The sequence below is a fragment of the Trichomonascus vanleenenianus genome, assembly GCF_965637985.1.
Source record: "Trichomonascus vanleenenianus strain CLIB 3782 genome assembly, contig: TRVA0_002S, whole genome shotgun sequence".
NCBI classification, from domain to species: domain Eukaryota; kingdom Fungi; phylum Ascomycota; class Dipodascomycetes; order Dipodascales; family Trichomonascaceae; genus Blastobotrys; species Blastobotrys vanleenenianus.
Genome location: NW_027481885.1, coordinates 236,274 through 253,861, shown reverse-complemented (window position 1 = coordinate 253,861; position 17,588 = coordinate 236,274). Strand labels below are relative to the sequence as shown.

The following is a 17,588-nucleotide window of genomic DNA, read 5'->3' as shown; positions in this document are numbered from 1 at the left end:
GTATATTTATTATGTATTTTTTCTAATACCATTAATGAGTGATGATATCATCCGGCGACCTGCCAATTACCACCACAGCGTAGTCCAAACAACTAGTTATAAAATTTGAATAATTAAAATATGCTGCGGAATCAATTAATCGAAGATGTGCATTTTTGACTATAACCCATGATTGTAATGCTAAAAAACGGCTATTTGACACGACTGAGCCGCTCCTTGTTGTCGTCGGTTAGGACATATGCAGGCATGTAAATAGGGTCCCCGTTGGCGTCCTTCTTGTCCAACTCCAAAGTCGGATTCTTCCTAGTGTTAGTAATTGATCCAAGCGAAGTGTACCCCTGGTCATATAAAGAGCAGTACGGGATGTTGGCGCACCGCAGGAAGTCCCATATCTCTGCAAAATGCCACTCCAGCACCGGATGCACCCGGATGAAGTCGGGCCACCCGTGGTCTGTGCGCTCGTAGGGTACTAGGTTCTCCCCATAGGGATCGGTGCGTCGGATCCCCACGAGAATCGCCTTGATCTCCGGCCTCTGCTCGAGGTAGGTGGTAAACGCTGTTTTTAGGGGTGGTGGAATCCGTATCACATCCAGAGCATACTCGATCTTACACTGGTTGACAAATTCGTCTACTTCGGGGAATGTATGCTCAAAGTGCACGTAAACCGTAGACACCCGGTCTGCTCCATCAAGATAATCCGGATCCCTCGCCAATTGTCTGTCGAGAGCCGCCAGGAATATGACGAGCATAACCAGACAGTCTTTCCCGCCGTTAAACGAAAGGGCAATTTCTCGCAATGGGTGCTTCTGGAAGGTACTCTCCATGATGGCCAGGCTCAGCTCGACCTGCTTCTGGGCATGCGATCGGGGCTGGAGCCCGCACTGTCCCGCCGAGAGGTACTCGTCTATGATGCGAGAGCACTTGGCACACGATTCTCGTAGGCTGACTGTCATTTTCTCGGAGGGATGATGAGGAAGTTGAAGGATGGATGTTGGCGATGGATGTCGATCGTCGTATAGCTCCTCGGTGCCCGGCAGTGGAGGCATGCGGCGGCGACGCCTCAATTTGGCACGGCTGAGTCGAATGTTCCAGAGCAGCTCGTACACTACGACCGATTCCGTCATTATTTCCGGGGGTTTTACGGGCTTTTTTGATGGAAGTAAATGGAATCGGCCTTTTATTTGTATGGCTGGTCTTTTATGCAACTTAGCCGGACAGGAGACCATTCGGGGGAGTCTTTCTATAGGCGTGGTTCAGTTTTGCCGGTCCGGCAGTGGAGTGGGGTATTACCGTGTTATGTGTTGTCTTTGGCAAAAGAGGTCCGGTTGACTGTATAAGAGACAGTAAGTGATTAGATAGCTATGGCCTAGAAGGAAATCAAATTGGTAATTCAGATCAGTTTCATCGAACGGCCGGCCGGTCCTAGTGGCCTTCAGCTCTGAGTAATTCACTTTATCATTAACTTGTCGCTAACTTATAAGTGATTAAATAGCTATTAACAGTTAATAAGCAGTAGTGATTAAATAGCTATAGTTTAAAATGCCAAACCGGTTATCCAGACCAGTTCCATTGACCGCTGAGTCTATCCGTAACTGAAATAGGTAGTTGGCGAATAACTAAGCACTTTATCTCCACCTACAAATGTTGACGATTTGTTACACCCACTTAGTTACGCTTTAACAAAAGTTTGTCACAGGCGGTAAAGTACTTTTATATCTTAGGCGTTAGCTGACTTGCCCCCAAACCGCCGTAGTTTTACTTCGCGAAGATCAATTGCTATCAGAGTAGGTATTATTAATCTCCAAAGGAATGTATTCGAGGGCCAGCCCTCGAGCTCCCGTAGCTGGGGGCCAGCCCCCAGACCCCCGCCTCCTGCTGGATGGTAACAATGTTACAAATTTTTCATTACACCCGTTACAAACTCCCAACCTTTGTAACAACACGTCGTTACATCTCCGCGGAGCGGAGCCCAAGGGGGGTTTGGGGGGACTGGTCCCCCTAATTGCGATCAGAGCAGGTATTGTAACACTGTAACAAGAATTTGCTATAGCCTGTGAGGTGCTGCGACAAAAGTGTTTTTTGTAACAGACAGTAACAGTGTTGTAGTTCGTAATCCAACGCAGCTTGGTCATTTATCATTAATTATATACATTGGCCCATAAAAGTCTATAGCAGTTATAATATTATATACATTAGGCAGTTAGTTCAGCTCGTGTTGCCTTTATCGCAAATACGACTCCCGGGCAAGCTCAATACGGTAATTGTTGAGGTTCTTCATACGACGAGCATCCTCATCCGACCAGCGACAAGATACCGAGTTATCCGAAACGCCATGCTTAACCGCAATGTAGTCATTGCTTATCTTAGAAATGATATCCGCAGTAGTAGAGTTCCCTGGGATAGAATTGACCCTCATCTCCGCCATAAGGGACTCCACTGCATACAAATCTCGGAACTTGGCCCATCTCAGCTCGAGCATTAAATTATACACTGCCGTGTCACAGGATGCTGTGAAAAATGCAACGCTCTGTCGTTTGGACAGCTCAAACAGCGTAATGGCAGCCGTAGGCGAGTTATATGAGTTGATCAAAAGATCCAGACACCACCTTAGGTAGAGTGGCACAGAGTCGACAAGAATTGGCGGGTTCTCGACATCCACTAAGTCGTTTTCGCCCATTTGTTTATTCGAGAGCAGGTGTGCACGGTTAATAATTTTGGTCGTGTAGTACTCCATAATCTCACAGTCGAGCTTCTTCGACTGCAAGTGAGTCAGTACCGGGGTCAACTTGTCTGTTACATCAACCCAATCTTTTCTCCTCAGCGCTTCTTCGTCAAACAGCTCTGCTCTTGCTTTGGACGATTTGAACAGTTCGATCTGTGAACCGTCTTGATTTTGGAAGAACGCCTGGACATTCCTAGATAGATCGTTTTTTGCTCCTCCCTTGGCCTTTTGCTCAAAAATAGAATCCATTAAAGTAGAGAAGATCATTTGTTCTTTCTTTGTACTCGACTTGTCGTAGTCTCGAAGTTCAGATTGGAACGGTCTGTGGACTTCAAAGGCCGCTTCGCCGGACTTGGTGGCATATCCTCTTCGCAGAATACCGCCAAGGCTGACAGCCCTACGATAAACTGCTCGATTCATCATTTTACTGCTAAAATATCTTGATCAATAGTACTCTAACTCGGACTACTGCTAAAGATATCAATCGATTGGACTGTAACTCAGAGATTGATAACGTTGAAAAGCGTCAAATTTTCGTTATTTCATAACACATTATAGACCCGGCGACCATTGAGCTGAAATCATAATTACGACTGAGCGGAAACGAGTTAAAGAATGTTCTGCTTCAATCAATTCAAATGTATGCAACAATTAGTGTGAGAAATATTTTTTAATATAATATGCTGCGGCCCTCAAATACAGTAATGATGACCGGCCAGCTGAATAATTGGGTGAAATAATGGATATTCAGCCGTGCTCCTCCACTTCCCCCAATTCCAATAGCCAAGGCTTGGAGCCTTTCAACTTGTCAGCTGTCGAGTACTGGGTTGTTGGTGGAGAGGATAATGGCGGGAATTGTCCATGCGTATCAATGGGATCGGGGCGATAGCCAGTACTTTGTCTCCCTGGGCCCAGCGAGGGATGAGCTGTCGCTCTACGAATCGGCGTACAAAAACCGAAGCTATACAACCGAGAAGCGCTTTTCTCGCAGCGAGTTCGACTCGATCGGGTGCTACGCGTACTCAATTGAGAATTTCGGACTTGCAGCATGCGGTCAGAGCAACGGCACGATCCACGTGATGAACCTGAGTAAGCCAGATCTGGCCCCGCTCAAGTTGCGCCCGAAGCAGTCGAGGCCCTGTAACGCGATCTCGTTTAACTCCAATGGCATCATAGCCGCAGGATTGGATAAAGTGAGGAATGACGGCAGCTTGCTGCTGTGGAACATTGAGCACTACGCGACGACTTCCAGCGTCGGCGATGACAGCGCCAAGAAGCCGATTGACAGCTTTTTGCCCAACGAAATGGTTTCTTCGACGACTTTCCTCAAGGCCCAGCCCAATTCTCTGCTGTGTGGGTCCTACAAGTTCATCCGGGAAATTGATTTACGGTCGCCTACTCCCGTATTCCAGTGTGCTACTAAGTGTACCCACGGGATCACCGTGAACCATTTCGACGACCATTACTTTGCCTCCTATTCCGAAGAGGGGTCTGTAGCGGTTTGGGACAGACGGCTCCTCAAGTCTCCAGCAGGGTCGACTGCCGGCGGGGAGCCTGCGTTGTACATGAGCCGCGTGTTCAGCGACGGCATGAGGAAGACTATAGGAAATTGCTTTAGATACTCGCTCTTCCATTCAGATGAGCTGGCTATTCTTAACGACGGCGATTTAATGCGGCGGTGGAAGATTGGTACTGTTCCTGCGCAGACTGATGGCCGCCCAGCGAAATACAGCAGCGACGAGTCTAACAGCTCGAGACACACATATCTGTCGAAGAAGGAGACGCTATTTGTATCATGCGTGTTGGATTCTAAAACGGACTTTGATAAGGTGTCGTCGTTTGACTATACCACAGATATGAGTACGCCGTATTCCGTCAACTTCATGTGCATTAGACAGTCGGGTCAGGTGTTCAGAATGAACTGTGTAGAGAGCCCTGATGCAACCTGCTTCGATCCGTACAATGACCTAGCTGTCGTTGATCCGGAGAGAATTACTATTATCCGGTCGGAGAGGAACAATCTGACCAAAGTACAGGAGAAGCGCAAGGACTCTAATCTGCATATCGACCCCCTTACTCGCCCGAGGACAAAATCGGCGACTACCGAAGAAGAAGAAGAAGAAGAAGAAGGTGACGAGGAAGAAGATGAGACTGCCTATTTCCAAGACTCAGAGGTCTTTGAAGGCATGCTCGACTTCCGATCCGTTCTCCATGGCGATATTTCAAGCACAATCAGGCGCAGAGCGCTGCTCGGATACTCACTAGACTGCAAGAAGAATGTCGAGATTCTGTCAAAGGAACATAGTGATAGCTATCTGAAATACGCTTGGGAGTGGATTACGTGGGCCCAAAGAGCCGAAGATAAGAAATCCATGATAACAGACCTATTGGACCTTGGATTTGAAGGAGTGCTGGGCATCTGGGAAGGGTCCCAGGGTCTCGAGGGCCAAAAGCGCGCAAAAAACCACCGAACTATTTCAGATAAGGAATTCGACGAAACAGTTTCCACAGTTGTAACGAGATCGTCGAAGCGGGTGTACATTTCTACTGCTGTATCCGGCAATGCCAAGCAGGCGCGACGTAGACTCTGCCTCAAAGTAGCTGGCTGGAACTTTGACCTTAGCGGATTGGAACAGGAGCTTCAGAAGCTCGAGGCTGCTGGTAAGCATGAGCAGGCCGCCGGATGGGCTGTGTTCCACGGTGACGTGGGTAGAGCAGTCAAGTGCCTTGGCAACTCTAAGAAAGAGAGGCTGAGAGTAATGTCCGGGGCGGTTGCTGGGTACCTAGCTTACAAAGATAGCACGCAGAACAGTCCATGGCGAGAACAGTGCCGAAGGCTTGCATCCGAGCTAGACGACCCTTATCTCCGGGCGATATTTGCGTTCATTTCAGACGGCTCATGGTTAGACGTACTGGACGAAGGCTCACTCCCACTAGTCGAACGGCTAGGAATTGCCTTTAGATTCCTGTCTGATAACGAGCTTACTGTTTACCTGAACAGAATGTCGGATCGAGCAATTCAAAATGGCGATCTGGAGGGAATTATGCTGACTGGCATCACCTGTAAGGCAGTTCCGCTACTCCAGTCTTACGTGGATAAGACCAGTGACGTGCAAACCGCATCTCTTATTATATCATATGGCTACCCGCGATTCTTCGAAGACAATCGTGTGAGAAACTGGATTGAAGACTACCGTGGTATTCTCAATCGATGGCGTCTTTTCAGTCAGCGGGCGAAGTTTGACGTCGGTCGAACCAGGCTCTCCAAAGACTACAACGGAGTTCCTATGGCCAAGCCTATCGCTAAACAGGTTTATCTGCGGTGCAGCCATTGCAAGAAGACTATTGGAGGGTCGTCTGCGAGGAACATGTCGAAAGAGATGACTATGCTGAAAGGTAAAACGCACCCTGGTACCACGAGATGTCAGTCGTGTGGCAATCAGCTTCCTAGATGTGCTGTCTGTCTCTTATCGCTCGGCTCGCCATTGCCTACCACTGCGTTGCAGAAAGGGCAAACACTCAGTCTCGCCAAGCAATTCGAGCAATGGCCGACTTTCTGTCTTTCTTGTAATCATGGTCTTCATGCTGGACATGCGAGAGAGTGGTTCTCCAAACATGACGTCTGTCCTGTTCCAGATTGCAGTTGTCTATGTAACATCAAATAGCTATAACTTAAGTTAGTGAGAATGTATGTACTAATTGTTTGATCTATAACGTTGGCCTTCAATTATATAACAAGCTATTTGTTTGGAGTCAGAGAATACCTCGACTCATCAATGAGTGTGCGCTCCTGAAAGGAGTCATCAATCCAACGGTACGACACTACATGGAAAGGCGGTTTCCTTTTAGATGACTTTTCTCGCAGCGGGCGTATTGCTATCTTATCTTCATCGTGCACAATTACATGGGTAATTGCTGGATCATCAATGTCGCTGGTAACCCAGGCCCCACACAGTCGGGCCAAATCGCTAGAACTAGACAGAGCAAATTGCATTTCTTCGACATCTAGGGCTCGTAGTTGTGGGCCCACCTTCGGCTCGACAAAGTAAAACACATAAGGCACAAACATTAGCGCCATGGGAGGCTCCTCTTCAAAATGATCCTGAAGGTTCTTCCGCGCAACATCAACATCGACATCATTGAGGTCCATTGCGTCAACTTTTTTCAACAAGTCGTTGAGCTCCTCCTCTGATATTTCTCGGAAATAAGGAATGGAAAACTGATCAACGTTTTCGTGAGCTTTGTGGAGTGTCTCCATGGTGGCGGAAAAGATGTAAATCGGCTCCAGAGGTAAAATCATATTGTACCTAATGCAGTCGATCACCCATAGAGGCTTGACAACATCTTTGTCGTTCTGTCGTACTGCATCCGCTGTGACATTTGGCGAATCAGCGATAAATATAACGTCGCCTTCTTTGAGCGAATTTGTCAACTTACCGCCATATTCTTTGATGAGCTCTGCAAGCTTTATCTTATCGAAGCCTTCAGTATACCGGCTTGACAGTACATAAAAAGTCCTCCCCACAAAAAGCTGCCCTTTGACTTCAACTGAGCCTAGATCACCATATGCACCGAGGATTTTGACTTTCTTGCGCTGCTTCTGTTTCTTGGTTCTCTCCTGGAGTTCAATTGTGTGCTTGAAGTTTGTCACAAACTCCAAATCATTCACGTGTTCAGCAATGTTCACCTCAGGCTCGGTGGTTTTGAAGCGTACAAAGCGAGGAAACCGAATCGTAATGCCAGCGGGATATGAAGTGCTTTCCCTCATTTGGCCAACTCTGACTTCAATTGCGAGAGATTGAAGAGGATCAATCCACTCATGTGGGCGCGTAGAAACCTCCAGGTTCAAGTAATCCGGAATAAAAGAGTCCTTGGTCAACACCCGGAAGTTGTCACCAATTGCGTTTTCAATCTTTTTAAAGTCATTGGCTTTGAATCCGCCACCAACTTTGCAAAAGCTGATGAATCTCGTCTCGCCATCCACAGTAGTTTTGACGGCACAAAGGTAACTTGCCCGGAGTCCTGCCCGGGCGCCCTGGCCCATGAAAGCACCGACGATCACCACATCCAGGGTGGTATTTCCAGTGAGGCTGTATTCTGGTTTTAGTTTAACCCAGTCATTATTACGATCGCCGATGCTATAAATTTTGGTCGGGTTTTTCACCATAATGCCCTCACCATTATTTTCGATCACTTTTCGTAGCTCGTCGTCAATTTCTTCTCTCTTGGTCATCTCTTTGTACTCAATGACCTTGAATCGGTTTTCAATGGGTATGATGACTTTCCTGAGAATATCTTTCCGAGCCTTCAACATTTGGTTAACCAGAGATACACAATTGAGGTACAGAATATCAAAAACGACATAGAAAGCCCAATAATCAATTTGATTCTCGTTGGTTTTGGCGTCTTTACTTCGAAACGCAGCTACGGTGCCAAACTCGCCCACAATCTTGCGGCGGGGATCCCACGCTAGCATCTCGCCATCGAGAATGATACTCTTAACTTGTGGGATAAATCCCAGGGGCACAATTTTGCCATCTTTAACGCGCCCAAGGTACTGCGTTATCAGCCCATTGTCTCCGAGACTCGCTCCATAGTTCGTGTTCTCAATACCACTCTTCGAGAAGAACTTGACTGACTTGCCCCATTCATCCATATGCATCTGGATCCGCTCTCCATCGAGCTTCTCTTCGACGTACCTGGCTCCTTCGAATGCGTTCTGGTGTGTAGTGTCCTTGGTGACATCTGCCTTTTGCGGCTGAATACACATCATGAGTCGCAATGTATTCAGGGGCCGGTACTTCGGATCATACAGCTCGTGGCATACCCTTTCCAAGTCGGACGTAATGTTATATAGCGTTTTAGCGTCTTCATGGAGTGCAAGCAGGAGCTTGTGGTATCCGCCCACCAAACTGTTACGCAGCAGAATCTGGACAATACAAGACAGCTCGTTTGCATTCATGGCATCCTTGAACCGATTGAAGTTCTGCACCTGGAAATTCTTTTTGTTTCTCTCATGGATTTCAGATCCAGATGCCTCCTCGGCAACTTTATCAAGGATCTCATTCACTTCATCAATAGTCATTTCAGTAGGCTGCGTGTTGGATCTTTTCAGGCGGTTTTCAAACACTTCAACTGCTGCCAGGGCAAAGTCCCCCGCCCTCTTATCCGGCCTAGTTCTCCAATCCCGCAGCCCAATGTACTCTGGGCTACTTTCTCCCAGATCAAAAGACTAAGGCACTGTTAGCATGGTAAACTTGTAATTCGATTAGCTCTTACTTCTGTGATGATTTTAACCATTGTCTTCTCTTTAATGTGGAACTTTCCTCGTTTATTATCAATCTCGGGTACAAGCAACCGGAATACTGGATAAAAGTCATTGCCTACTTCGCTCCTCCATTTTTCAATGAAATCATGATGTGGATTGCCGCCTTTATGGTTGATATTCCCTCTTCGGTCACTCGAACGCCCCACAGCGTCGCCAAATTTTTGGACCCATTCAAACGATGGGGAGAACTTATTTGGCCCCGGAGGTGGTGGAGGACCCTCGTATGACATTTCCCACTATTAAACCGGCAATTAATCAAGTCTCTCTAGACTAGATTGAGAGCGACTCGTAATGGTGATATCCACCGTCAGCCGCACACATTACCCCAAACGGACGAGTCAGAGATCTTCAACCGTGCTGGTTATTACGCACTGCTCGGGCCCTTTAAGTACCACCATACTACACCGCATGGACCCTTATCGGCCATTGAGGATGACGTCCATGTTCTCGAGATTGAAGAATCTCGGTGAGAACGACTTCTCAGAAGCTCTCACAGATTCTCTGTTTAAAATAGACGATGTAAGCCTTTTGGTTTGCCTTTCGAATTGTTTTAACTAACCACACTAAGGTTGCCCGGTTCGGATTAAGTGGAGCCATTACGGACATGGCATTCGACCCTGTCCAGAGCCTGCTAGCCATTGGCACTGATGCGGGCAAAATTCATGTGTTTGGCCAGCGCAATGTTGAGGTCGTGTTCACGGCAGCTGGCGGTGTAGGCGTGCCCATAAAGTTCCTCCGCATTATTCGGTCGCTCTACCTCGTAGCAGTCGATCAGCGGAGCAGAATTACTGTAATTAACATGGACACGAGGGAACTTGCATCACAGTACGACTGTCCGAGAGAGGTTACAGCTCTGGAGTCGGATCCGTCGCTTGATTGGCTGTTTTTGGGTCTGGAAAACGGGCAAGTCATCGTCTACGACGTGGACCGAGGCAACATTGCTCCTATGCGAATTGACAATCTGCAGAAGAGCGTTTCCTCCAAGTTCAGGATGTCCCCCGTACTGTCACTAGCGCTACACCCGCGGGATGTGTCGGTGCTCCTGGTATGCTACACCGATACTCTAGTGACATTTTCCCTGGTCAAGAGCGAGATTATATTGAGTCTACGGTACGAAGTGCCTCCAAATGCCCCTGGCGGTGAGACGGACTATCTCAACATGCAGCAATTGCGGCACCCTAAGTATGTTGCTGCCGTGTGGCACCCGAATGGACACCACATTCTCAGCGCTCACGTTGATGGGTCGCTTGTGTTCTGGGATGCCACGGAAGGGAACCTGCTTCAGGCGCGTACTCTGACCGATACCGATGTAAATGTGCCGCGAAGGTCCACTGTGTCCCCCGACGAAGGCGTGCGAACACCAATTCGTCAGATTGCGTGGATCTGCTCCAAGAACCCCGAGGACACGTCGATTCTCGTGTCTGGGGGTGACCTATTTGAAGGCTCTATTAAAGGGCTGACCATGCTGTATTTTGGAAGCACGCCCCAGGTGGCAATCACTTCCTACCAGAATATGGGACATCATTACGCCAACCCCAAGAAACAGAAGATGTTCCCCATGCCGGAGGGTATTAATATTGCAAGCTTTATTATGCTTCCTACGGTTGGACCGTACTACGCAGGCAACCATAATCCAGATTACTTCTTGGTTCGAGTTGCTACTGGTGAGCTGATTGTTGTGAGCTATCCGGAAGGCAATGTGGTTACTGATCCGACCCTACTTCCTCCATCCCTCGGGTGGATCACTCCGTTCATTAGTGTTTTGGAGCACTCTCTTGTGCCGCGGAATCAATGGCTCGGTATGATGGCTGCAGTTAAGAGCAAAGGAGAGTTGTTTAGAGGAGGTGCACCGGCTCGACGGCACTTGCGGAACTTCCAATACCGTACCGCACTTTGCACTGGTCATGAGGATGGCACGATTAAGCTGTGGGACGCTTCTCACGGAGAAATCGAGGACGCCAATGTCATTGAAGTCAGCATGTCGAACGCCTTGCAGGAACACAACTCGAACCGGGTGACCCACATTTCTTTCGCTGGTGCTGTTGCGGAACTATCGGCGTCCGTAGAATCTGGTGAGACTGTTCTATTCAACTTTGCAGTCAACAAGGGCAATTTGTCCTCTTCGATGTCGGGCGGGGGGCAGAAAGCAGTACTGGAGGACATCAGGCACCGTGCACCATTGAACGTCAAGGAAGGGTTCATGCCACAGACGCTTGTTTCGAACCCTGAGAGTGGTCCAGTAACAGCACTGAAGAACTCGAGCATTGGGTTTGTCGCTATTGCCTACGCCAGTGGTGACGTGTGTGTAGTTGACAAACGAGGTCCTGCAGTCATCTACATGGGCAATCTCGCCCAAATCTTTGCCTCAGTCAATAGAAGGAGATCAAGGGGTGTTGGCGGCCAAGACTACGGTACTTATATTGAGTTCGCCATCCACTCGATACAAGAGGAAAATTACTCCAGCATTGTCATGTCGGTTGGCTCCAATGAAGGCAACGTATACACTTTTCGAGTGGTCCCACGGCCGCAGGGAGGCTACGTTGTGGAATTTGTGGGCCTAATGGACGTCGCCGACGATACTATTATCTCTCTTTCGCCAATTAACGCCGCTATTGGCGTCAGTGCTGTTGCTGAGACCTCTATGATGGCGAGACTTGCCGAAGGTATCGCTATTCCAGGTGCTCTTATCGCAGTTACCCCGACTGAAGCCCGAGTATTCCGCCAGCCAAATAGCAAGATCACCCATAAGCGGTTCCCGTTCCGGTGTGCCAGCGCAGGCATCGCCTACCTCCGAGAAGGCGATTCCTTGGCTCTTGTGTGCGTTACCGAATCATCTGAGATCAAGGTATTCGGCGTGCCACATTTGCGGGAGATTTCAAGTAGAAGCTTGCCATACCCACTTGATCCGGCTTACGCCAAGGATAGTCTCGTTACCAGGACTGGTGACCTTGTTGTTAGACCGAATAAGTGGTCTGGCGGAATGGTGAGAATCTGGGGACGAGGAATCAAGGCTGAGGATATCCTGTCTGACGCTTTGTACGACGTTATGAAGGAATTGCCACTGCGACCGACCATCAGTGCCGTTCAGTGGATCAAGGGTCGCCAGCATACTACAGCCGAGGAGCTGGATCTCATCATTGGCGGCTCCCGACGACCCAAGAGCAAGAAGCAGCTTGAAGAGGAGGATTCACGAAAAGAGCAGGAGCGCCTTATTCGGGATCAGCAGCGAAGGAAAGCATACGCCCAGACATCTCGATCTGGCGCCAATGAGTACGACGATATGACAGATGCCGTTGATGAGCGAGGATTTAAGCTTGGCTCCATTCAGAGTGCTCTGGACAATCTTGAAAAGTCCAGTGCAGATTACATGAACAGTCTTAGCGGAATGGTCAAAGATGCCAAAAGTAGCGCCTTCAAGGCTTCTTTCAAGTCTCGGTTCGGCCTCTAACCGAATTATTTAGTATAGCTTGTCCACAGTGATGCTTATTATACAAGGCGTTTTCAGTTGATCCGTTAGCGTAGGTGATTATATTACAGATAAATAATGCAGACAGTCCATATTCTATGTTATACTAATTTTTTGGGTGGATTTGCTCAATTCATCATCTGAATCATCAGAAAGTTCCCCAATGACAACCGATGGCTTAGGTTCATCATCTGAAAGCTCACCAATGACAACCGACGGCTTAGTTTCATCCCCAAGCTCGCCAATTACCACCGATGGACGAGCTTCTTTTGGTTTAGTATCTTCCGCATCACTCTCCTCGTCTTCTTCTTGTCCATAATCATACTCATACTCCTCCGAATCAGACGGAGGCATGAACATATCATCACCATTGAGCTTAGCTTGACGCCGCTCGGCATCCTCCTGTTCTAAAGCTAGCAACCACTGCTCTTGGGCCTCTTTTATCGACGCGCCATCAGTGCATTCCTGGTAGAGCTCAATCAAATCCTCATTGATCTCGAGGAAGCAGTGTCCCCACGAGAAATGCGACAGCACTTCCTCTGCCCAGTCCAAATGCCCAGTAATAGCAAAGCATGCAGCAAGAGCCTCTACGCAATTCAGTCGCCATGGCTTGCCGTAGTTTACAGGGTTTGCCGCGACCAGATAGGGCAGGAGCCTCTCATGCTTTCCGCCGATCTTATTGAACGGGATCTCTTCGATCCGGGCCCACGAGCACTCAACTACGGCCGCCCCGTGCTGTTCGACAATTTCCCGGTCATTCGGGCACACGGGCTCTTTTCCATTGGGGGAAACGACAATCCCACCGAATTTCTGCCCTACTCGAAGGCTTTTGATCAGCCCTAGCCGGGCAAGCTTCTTACCGCTGCATCGCTTTGGATCGCAGTGGTTGAAGTCCCACATGGCCATTTTTGCCGGGAAATTCGCCTCCGCAGACTCCCGGTGCTTCGTCTCCTGATGCCTGCCCCCACCTGGGCCACGGCGCTTACCATCTGGTCGTCCTTTGCCCATTTTTGGTTGCTTCTGATCTTCTAAACTGTCCCGTGATAGCCCTCAAGTCCGGTGATGAAAAAATCTTTTGGTGATGTGGGGCGCGCGAGGCTTTTGGGAGTTTAGCTATCAGTGATACCCGCCACTGGACCCCCGGGCCGGGGAAATGCAGCCTTAAATACGTGATAGCGAGATACAGCTGATTTCGCTTTTAAATAAAGATAGAGGAAAGAACCGCGATTCTGGAGCGTGTGGTGGTGAAGGCTAAGAGTTCAAGAGCACGATGCCGTCTCCACAGCTTTTGAATCCGCTGGTCAATGCAATATTTAACCACCCGAACCCGAGCTCAAAGCACCGGCAGCTGTTTGATACGCTCAAGAACTATACCAATGGATACGCCATCCTCGTTCCGCAGACAAAAGTGCTCGAGTGGTCTGTCGACAAAGAGTCGTCGCTCCCGTACCGTGATTTGTGCCTCCATGAGGATTTCATAGCAGCACACATCATCCAGGTCCCGACCTCGGCTCGCAGCCATCACCGAGCGAGATACTTCAAGACAATGAATAATCGCACGGTGATCATCAACGAAGGGTTCGTGCATACTCATAAAGGGTCGAAGACTTACGTGCGCTCCGAGATCACTTCGGAGTACTTGTTTTATCCGTCTAGCGAAGGGCTGTCGCTGGATGCACAGTTTATGATATACGAGATTGAGCGGCCACTGGTAGGTCAGCCAATGCCCAGCAAAGAAGTGTCCCCGACGATTTCTTCAAAGTACCAATTGGTGGAGATTGCAAAGGCTCCGGAGAAGAACGGATCAGACACCTCATTTACCCAAGCCCCCGAGTTTGAGGCAATTTTGGCCAACTATCCTTCTCTTTCGCGGCAGTTATTCGGCCCGTTGAACCTCATTATAGATAACTTGGACAAGCCACCGGCAGAAAGTGAAGAAGATCTTCTTGCGGCGCTGGATCGGGCCGTAGAAAATGCCATCCAGGTGTTTCAATCCTGTGACAGCAGGGAAATAAGCGCAATGGCGCTTGAGCATAACCTGACGGGAGAAGATATCGCAAACTTGCTCCACGAATATGTCGAAGCCAATGCGTACGACGTTATTTGGGAGAAGCTGACAAAGTTCAGGGCCAAGCGTGACCTTCAGTGTTTGAAGTCAATTGACAAGATCAGGTCGGTAGATATTTCACAGATCGGGTTGCCTTCTTTCATCCCAGAGAATGAAGTACTCTCACTGACGGCAGTGGTTGCGGAGGCTACTGAAGAACTCGATAGGCTCAGCGAAAGTAAAGGCACTGAGGAAAAAATCGAGGTGCTTTTGAACGTGATGAAGATCCTGGGCCAGGACAACTCTATTAATCTTAAGTCATCGCCGCTGTTAAACTCCAGTGGCACCACAAATGGCTCTACAACCTTTGCCACTACCTCAGGGATGGGCAATGGCACCATAATCCCGAGCGGCCGCAGCCATCTCAGTGCAGACTCGCTTATTAGCCTGATGCTTCTGGTTATCAGCCGATCTAAAGTTCAACATCCTGACTCCGAGCTGAACTATCTCAAGAACTACACATTTAGGAGCACAGACTCAGGACAGCTAGGCTATGCATTAATGACCTACGAAGTCGTCCTATATCACATTCTCAATGAATCTGACGGTCTTGCTGATCTGTCAAGAAGCAACGAGAAGATGTGGGAGCTCATAAAAAGTCATGGAAACTTGCAGGAGTTTATTGATGAGCTCTGTAAGGACGAGCTACTCAACTGGAAGTCTGTCTTGAAGAGCCGTACTAGGTATGGCGAATCAGGACTCATGCAGGCTATAAAAGCCCGAAACTACGACGCATTCGATACCCTGCTTAAGCAAGATGATGTTATTACGCTAGAGTTCATTTTGAGTGATAGAAACGAGCAGGGGACAACGCTCTTGGTTGCTGCAGTTGAGGCACGCGACGAAAAGCTAATCCGCCGTATACTTGACGTTATAGAGTCTGCCGATTATGCAGAGAAGCGTCATTATCTAGCGCTGTGCGACTCGTTTGATCGGTCGCTTGGCCATTATTTATTCTATGCCCCATGGCTCATTGACGAAGTTGGAATGCTTGTCGACTGGACCAAGAAAGACCACAATGGTCAAACGCCATTATTCAGTTTGCTGCGAAGCTACGACCATCCGGAGTATGACAAAATGGTCACTCGAGCGCTTGACGTGTGGAAAGAGCAGCTTCAAAACGATCCGCGATACTCTAAGGATGCTCCGGTTATGAACATTCTGGATCATGTCGACAATCGTGGAAATACCCTTCTCCATATTGCTAAAGACCGCAAGACTCTGGAGAAAATCCTCGCTTATGATGCTGATGTTAACTGGCCCAATGCCAAGGGCCTCACGCCTCTAATGATATATTGTAAATTCTCGCGGATGGATGCCATGAAGCTTATTACCCAGAATCCGCTTATTGATCTTGAACGGACGGAGAACAGGGGTCTAACTGTTTTGGAGTTGGCAAAAGATATCGAAGCTTTAAGTTTATTGGATGGTGAGTACTTGGATAGCCCACTAGCTCGTGGTTAAATTGCTAACAGATTTAGAGATGCTGTTGTTCAACACTTCGCCGGTGAACAATAAGTATGCGCTGATAACGCGTACTGTCGTTTTTGATAATGACCTGCAATTCTTTATCAAAACTGGCGAATATGACCCGGAAACGAAAAAACCTACCGTAACTGCGACGGTCCGACGAACGTTCCAAGATTTTGTATTCTTACAGAAGTGGCTCACGTACGAAAACCCGTATACGTGGATTCCTATTCTACGCTCTCCACGGAATCCTTTTGCCATTCCTCTCAAGCCATCACGACAGGTTATTTATGAAACTCGCGTGCGGTTGAATATGTTCCTGAGGATTCTGCTCGCCCACCCTACGTTTGCTGCCCATGAATTATTGTGGGAGTTCCTATTAATACAGGACTTGGAGAAGCAGCAGGTAATTGATCGCTGTCGAGGAAAGCTTGAGAGCCGGAAGGAGCTTCAATACGAGGACATCACTGTTTATAACAGTGGTGATCTTGAGCTTATTAAGATATTCTTCGACCATGCATCCGAGGAAACGAGCAGGGTAAGCGGGTCCGTCAATCGTCTCGCTAAATCAGTTCTGGCAATGATGAATAAGACTTACGACTATTTTGAAGCACACGAGATATTTTGGGAAAAGTTACGCGATATCCCTTTCCTCGTGTGTCCAGGGATTAATTCGCCAAGCGATGTTGAATCTACTAACGATATCGAGTTGACGTTCAGTGTGCAGGATAAGACGCTCAGCAGGTTTAGCTATAATGTGTCCGGAATGGCGAGTACTGCACGTTCTGTGGTTACATCTCTAGCGCAACCGATGGGGCTAATTTACCAATTGGAGGCGCAAGAGTCTGCTTTCCAAAAGCTCAAAGAGGCTCTCGAGAAGCTCAACAATAAGTCCTCGTGGCCGATGGGTATGTTTGAGGAAAAGAAGGAGCGTTCGGTAAAGGAGACTCAGGATAAGATATATATTTGCCAGAGCGAAATTCAGAGGCTCAGTAGCGATATCAAGGCTGCTCATATTGCCTCAGCATCGGAGCTTGGTGGGTTCTATCAGGTGCAGGAGCAGGAGCTACGCACCATTCTTAAGGACTTTACCGAAGGCATGATCAAGTCTCAGAAGGAGCGGCTCCAGAGGCTGACCCGGCTTCAGGATAAGTTTAAGCGGTTCGCTTCAGAAGTGTAATTTATAATATCAAACTACTCACGATTAATGTTGCCAAATATGAAGCTAAGCTCCAAATAATGGTGCAATAGTAGGGGGGTCTGGGGGGCTTGCCCCCCAGCTACGGGAGCTCGAGGGCTGGCCCTCGAATACATATTATCTTCTAGTGTAATTGGGGGGACCAGTCCCCCCAAACCCCCTGAGGCTCCACTTCGTGGAGGGTTTCTAAAGCCCAAACAATGGGGATGAGACTACAAGTATGAATTCGCTCCACAGGGGTTGGGGGGGGGGGGTCTATTGAAATCGACGTGTATTTCACCATAATGCCTCAGAAGT

At 48.4% G+C, this 17,588-nt stretch overlaps 7 protein-coding genes across 7 annotated transcripts; 3 read left to right on the top strand and 4 right to left on the bottom strand.

Moving 5' to 3' along the window:
• Positions 1-191: 191 nt before the first annotated feature.
• On the bottom strand, positions 192-1,046 carry FAD1 (FMN adenylyltransferase; the record flags this gene model as incomplete). Its single annotated transcript, XM_076682255.1, has 1 exon — positions 192-1,046. One exon carries the CDS (start codon positions 1,044-1,046, stop codon positions 192-194), a length of 855 nt encoding a protein of 284 aa, XP_076543501.1.
• A 1,175-nt stretch (positions 1,047-2,221) lies between these two features.
• On the bottom strand, positions 2,222-3,145 carry MTF2 (Mtf2p; the record flags this gene model as incomplete). Its single annotated transcript, XM_076682254.1, has 1 exon — positions 2,222-3,145. One exon carries the CDS (start codon positions 3,143-3,145, stop codon positions 2,222-2,224), a length of 924 nt encoding a protein of 307 aa, XP_076543500.1.
• Positions 3,146-3,567: 422 nt separating this feature from the next.
• On the top strand, positions 3,568-6,387 carry SEA4 (Sea4p; the record flags this gene model as incomplete). The annotated part of the gene is made up of 1 exon (XM_076682253.1): positions 3,568-6,387. One exon carries the CDS (start codon positions 3,568-3,570, stop codon positions 6,385-6,387), a length of 2,820 nt encoding a protein of 939 aa, XP_076543499.1.
• A 74-nt stretch (positions 6,388-6,461) lies between these two features.
• On the bottom strand, positions 6,462-9,022 carry DNL4 (DNA ligase (ATP) DNL4; the record flags this gene model as incomplete). Its single annotated transcript, XM_076682252.1, has 2 exons — positions 6,462-8,954; positions 9,002-9,022. 2 exons carry the CDS (start codon positions 9,020-9,022, stop codon positions 6,462-6,464), a joined length of 2,514 nt encoding a protein of 837 aa, XP_076543498.1.
• Positions 9,023-9,458: 436 nt separating this feature from the next.
• On the top strand, positions 9,459-12,498 carry SRO77 (putative Rab GTPase-binding protein SRO77; the record flags this gene model as incomplete). Its single annotated transcript, XM_076682251.1, has 2 exons — positions 9,459-9,569; positions 9,619-12,498. 2 exons carry the CDS (start codon positions 9,459-9,461, stop codon positions 12,496-12,498), a joined length of 2,991 nt encoding a protein of 996 aa, XP_076543497.1.
• A 114-nt stretch (positions 12,499-12,612) lies between these two features.
• On the bottom strand, positions 12,613-13,524 carry TSR3 (ribosome biogenesis protein TSR3; the record flags this gene model as incomplete). Its single annotated transcript, XM_076682250.1, has 1 exon — positions 12,613-13,524. The coding sequence occupies one exon, from the start codon at positions 13,522-13,524 to the stop codon at positions 12,613-12,615; it is 912 nt and encodes a 303-aa protein (XP_076543496.1).
• Positions 13,525-14,239: 715 nt separating this feature from the next.
• On the top strand, positions 14,240-17,273 carry VRL1 (Vrl1p; the record flags this gene model as incomplete). Its single annotated transcript, XM_076682249.1, has 2 exons — positions 14,240-16,052; positions 16,105-17,273. 2 exons carry the CDS (start codon positions 14,240-14,242, stop codon positions 17,271-17,273), a joined length of 2,982 nt encoding a protein of 993 aa, XP_076543495.1.
• Positions 17,274-17,588: the final 315 nt, after the last annotated feature.